Raw genomic sequence first — 5,331 nt, 5'->3', positions numbered from 1 at the left:
TCTTTCTTTCTTTCTTTCTTTCTTTCTTTCTTTCTTTCTTTCTTTCTCTTTCTTTCTTTCTTTCTTTCTTTCTTTCTTTCTTTCTTTCTTTCTTTCTCTCTCTCTCTCTCTTTTCTTTCTTTCTTGACAGGGTTTCTCATCATAGCCTTGGCTGACTTGTAACTTGCTCTGTAGACCATGCTGCCCTCCAACTCAGAGAGATCTGCCTGAGTGCTGGGATTAAAGGTGTCACCACCACTGCTTGGCCTGCATTTGGTTTTTTTTTTAAGATAAGGTTTCATGTAACTCAGGCTAGTCCTAAACTGTTGTTATGTAGCCAAGGATAACTTTGAACTTCTGATCTTCCTGCTTCCAAGTCCCAATTGCTGGGATTATAGACCTATCCCGTTTATGTAGTGCACGGGATTGAATCAAGGGCTTCCTATGAAGCTGGCAAACACTTGCCAATTGAGTCACATCTATAGCCTTGAAAGCTGCTTATACTATTTGTTTTATTCATTTTTACTTTATCCATATGGATGATTGGTCTCTCTCTCTCTCTCTCTCTCTCTCTCTCTCTCTATATATATATATATATATATATATATATATATATAATTTTTTTTTTTCTTTTGAGACAGGGATTCTCTGTGTAGCCTTGGCTGTCCTGGAACTCGCTTTGTAGACCAAGCTGGCCTTGAACTCACAGAGATGGACCTGCCTCTGCTTCTGCCTCCCTGAGTGCTGGTATTAAAGGTGTGTGTCCCCACTGGGCACACCTGCATATATTTCAATGTACCATGTGTGTACCTGGTGCCCATGGAGACCAGAAGAGGATGGGATGTTGAAATGAGAATTATAGATGGTTGTGAGCTGCCATGTAGGTGCTGGGAATCTGACCCAGATCCTTACCAATGTTCTTAACTGCTTATCTGTCCAGCCCCTAAAGGAGGCTGGTTGACCACCTGTCAGGCTCTAAGGGAGAGCATGCTACAGGCTGTGACCACAGAGGCAGATACTGTCTCAACTGTCTCTGCAAGTTCAGACACCAGGCCCTCTCTCACAGACCTGAAAGGGTAGGATGGAGCATGGCCAGCTGGGAACTCAAAAACCTAGGCTGTAATGCTAAGAACAAAACAGCCCCTTAACCTGAACTAGAACGTATAGTCATTGTGCCTTACTCATGGGAAGGGGACTGTGGGCAAACCATGGGGATCATGAAGGAGCTATCACTGAGCAGAAAGGGGAAGGCCTACTCTTCAGAGCTCTTGGTGTGAATCTGGGCTCAGGATGATTATGTACTTTATTCTGTGGATATTTTCCAGCACCTTACTCTGAGCATTCTTGCAAATCAGATGCCATCATTATGAGTACCATGAACCTGTAAAGTTTGTCTTCCCTGCTGCATCATTCCTTACTCCCCAAATAATCCCAAGTGGTTACCCTTTTCCAATATCTATCTTATCTATCTGTCTGTCTGTCTATCCGTCTACCTGTTCATCTATCTTATCTATTTTTTTTTAATTTTATGTGTGTGTGTATGTGCATATGAGTGCAGGTGCCCATGAGGCCAGGAGAGATCAGATCCTCCTGAGCTGGGGTAGCAGAAGGGGTGGTCGCGAGCTGCCTGAAGGGGGTTTTGGGGGCCTCTGTAAGAGTCCTCTTATCCACTGAACCATCTCTGCAGCCCTCTACGGTTTATTTATCCTTGGTTATGTTTAAGTGAGGGGGTATATGAATGTGAGTGCAGGTGTCCTCAGAGTCCAAAAGGATCCCCTGGAATTGGAGTTCTAGACAGTTGTGAGTAAGCTACGTGATAGGGGTGATGGGAATGAAATTTGGGGGTGCTCCTAACTACTGAGCCATTTCTCCAGCCCCACTACCCTTTTCGAAATTTCAAGGAGTGAGGCTTCTGGATAAAGTTTATGCATAGGTCCCAAAATCAAGTACTAGGTCCCTAAGTATAAGTTGGGTAGAATTTGTACTGTTTCCAGTAGAAGACTGGTTGAAGAACATGGAGGTCAGCTGAGCAGGAGAAGGGCCTCAGGCCTCTGGGACTGTGCTGCCTTTCTTTCTGGTGACTGGGGGGCAGAGGTGTGTGGGCACTGTGAGAACAGTGCAGAGTCAGGCATAGGAACTGAATTTTTCTGAATATGATTGCTTCTCCTCCCCTGCCCAGGAGAAGAAGAAGCCCTCACAGCTGACACCTCAGCGGGGCTTCAGTGAAAATGATGACGATGATGATGATGACTCATCTGAGACTGATTCTGATGACGACGATGATGATGAGGAGCATGGAGCACCTCTGGAAGGGTAGGAAGGACCCTGTGCCAAAGGGGACACTGGTCAGGTTGGCAGTAGAGGAACTTATCTGGGAGTAGATTGCAGCATCTTTTGATGTCCTCTACTTAGGATTTTCTCCTATCTCAGGAGCCCAGCATTGTGAATTTTAATTTCTTTCTGGCTCCACTGTGTCATCTGTTCCTGTGATGTCCCTGAGACTACCTGAAACATTTGTAGGCTCAGCAAATACACTGGATTAACCTACAGCATTGGCCCTGCCTTCAAGGAGCTTCCAGTTTGGGAAAGAAGTATACTTGTGTATATGCCAAGGCATACATGCACATAAGCATTTCCATTTTAGGCTGAGACTCTTCCTGGACAAGAGAGAGGAGCTTCGGGGGCCTCACACCGAGGCGAGGTTCTTGGGTGATGCTAAGTAAACAATAATATAGCAATAAAGAACCTCATCTTACTCTGTCGCAGCTCCATTGTCCCAGTGAGTCATGATTCACTGCTATTGGTTATCATCAACATGTATTCTGAAGGCCATCCATTTACACTGGGGATGTATGTAGCTCAGTGATTTATGTATTTGCCTAGATATGTGAGGCCCCAAGTTGTATTTCTGTATTTAGGAGCATGTGCGTGTGCATACACACACACACACACACACGCACAAAATCTTTTTTTTAAATGTATAAAATATATGTAGTGACATTGAATATGGTGACACAGACACTCAGGAGGCTGAAACAGGAGTATTGCAAGCCTGTGACCACCATGATCTATACAAGTCTGTATCTCAAAACACCCACGGTTTGGGTCAGGTGGCTCAGAGGGTAAAGGCATCTGGCACCAAGCCTCAAGACCCAGTTCATTCCTTGGGACCCATATGGTGGAAGGAGGGAACCCACTTCCTCAAGTTTCTGACCTTTGTACACACACGTGTTCATTTACACACTGTATCTTCCTCTCCCTCCCATGTGCATGTACTGGCATGTGTGCCTATACACACGTGTGCATGTGTCACAGTTATTCACCTCACATGCACACACACTCATATACACTCAAAGATTTTTAAAAGTTGTCTTGTGGCCTGGAGAGATGGCTCAACAGTTAAGAGCACTGCCTGCTCTTAGAGAGGACCTGGAGTCAATTCACAGCAACCGCACGGCCACTGCCAGTTGTTTGTAACTCCAGTCTCGGGATCTGATGTACTCGTCTGGCCTCCTTGGGCACAAGGTACAAATGTGATATATGGACATACTTGTAAGCAAAACAGCCATACACATTAAAGGGGGGGGCATGGGTTTCCTGCAGCTTTCCCTTTAGTGTCAGAACTGAGAGCTAACTATAATCAATGTCAGAGTTGCTTTGGAAGCCACTGGGAAAGGAGGATGGGGCAGGGGCAGAAGGTAGGTTTGGGGTCACATTCTTGTGGTCTAAATCACACATGGGCTGGCCAGGGCCCACCACCTGTGCTCCTCAGGGCCACTTTGACCCCCATGTCTCCTACCCCAGGGCCTATGATCCTTCAGACTACGAGCATCTGCCAGTCTCAGCTGAGATCAAGGAGCTCTTTGAGTACATCAGCCGGTAAGCAGGAGAGCTGGCCCCTGTGCCCGCCTCGCCTGCCCTCCCAAGCCTTTGCATTCGCTAGTAACACGAAGCTGCTTCAGGGCTTTTTAGCCCAAACTGTCAGGTGACTGTTTCCACCTTCTCTCAACTGTCCCTTGCAGGTACACACCTCAGCTGATCGATTTGGACCACAAATTGAAACCTTTCATTCCTGATTTTATCCCAGCGGTTGGGGATATCGATGCATTTTTAAAGGTACACAGTGCGTCCTAAAAATGGTTCCCCTGGGCTTGGTTCCAGCTCCTCTATTCTGATAGTTCCTTTAGTTTCTCTGATGAGCCCCAGCTGCCTATTATAATAGTCCCCATTGCTTTGGAGTTTTTTGTTTTGAAGATTTATTTATTTGTTATGTATACAGTGTTCTGCCTGCATGTATGCCTGCATGCCAGAAGGGGGCACCAAATTTCATTGTAGATGGTTGTGAGCTATCATGTGGTTGCTGGGAATTGAACTCAGGACCTTTGGAAGAACAGCCAGTGCTCTAAACCTCTGAGTCATCTCTCCAGCTGAGCACTGGAGTTCTTAACCTTGCCATCTCCTGCAGATTCCACTCACTGTGTAATGTGTTTGTCTCCTAATTAACCATGCATTTAGCCCCATCTATGTGCTCCATACATTGTGAGTTCATTCTCAATAGACTTAGTCTTGTATAATAGTCAGGCGTGCTTTTTAATGTTAGACACACTAACGGAAATTCACTTCTGTAAACAATAATTTCCAGGAGCTTAAAGGGAACAGAAGCCATGGCTCTGCTGTGGATCTCCCATTTCCTTAGTGCTCTTTTTCTTTTTTCTTTTTTTTTTTTTTTTTTTTTTTGCTTTTAACCTTTCTCTGAACCAGGTTCCGCGTCCTGATGGAAAGCCTGACCACCTTGGCCTCTTGGTGTTAGATGAACCATCTACAAAGCAGTCAGATCCTACTGTGCTCTCGTTATGGTTAACAGAGAATTCCAAGCAACACAACATCATGGTGAGCAGTCAGTCTAGAATAGGGCCCGTGTCAGATTCTGACCTTCCCTTTGTATTCAGTTGACCACTGCCTATTAAAGGGGGGTGGCTTCAGGCCAGCCTGGATTTTAGTGATGGCTTTATTGACATGCAGTTTACATACCATGAGAATCTCTTTCACACACACACACACACACACACACTTTTTAAACATGTTTTTTAAAATTATTATTTATTTTATTTATTTTACTTGAGTGCTCTCCTGCATATATACCTACATGCCAGAAGGGGGCATCATATCCCTTTTATAGATGGTCATGAGCCACCATGTGCATGATGGGAATTGAACTCAGGACCTCTGGAAGAGCAGCCAGTGCTCCACTGAGCCAGTGCTCCAGCGCCACATCTATCTATCTACCTGTCTATCTGTCTGTCTATCTATCTATCTATCTATCTATCTATCTATCTATCTATCTATCTATCT

At 45.1% G+C, this 5,331-nt stretch overlaps 1 protein-coding gene across 1 annotated transcript; it reads left to right on the top strand.

Annotated features, from left to right (window-relative positions):
• Positions 1–2,158: 2,158 nt before the first annotated feature.
• LOC129680779 (intraflagellar transport protein 46 homolog) lies at positions 2,159–4,932 on the top strand (the record flags this gene model as incomplete). The annotated part of the gene is made up of 4 exons (XM_055612516.1): positions 2,159–2,292; positions 3,784–3,858; positions 4,002–4,095; positions 4,741–4,932. Coding segments are annotated over 4 exons (495 nt in total), but the record flags the coding sequence as incomplete, so codon positions are not given.
• Between the last annotated feature and the right edge of the window lie 399 nt (positions 4,933–5,331).

The sequence above is a fragment of the Psammomys obesus genome, unplaced genomic scaffold, assembly GCF_907164565.1.
Source record: "Psammomys obesus unplaced genomic scaffold, mPsaObe1.curated_primary_1811, whole genome shotgun sequence".
Lineage (NCBI taxonomy): Eukaryota > Metazoa > Chordata > Mammalia > Rodentia > Muridae > Psammomys > Psammomys obesus.
This window is presented reverse-complemented; position numbering and strand designations above follow the sequence as displayed.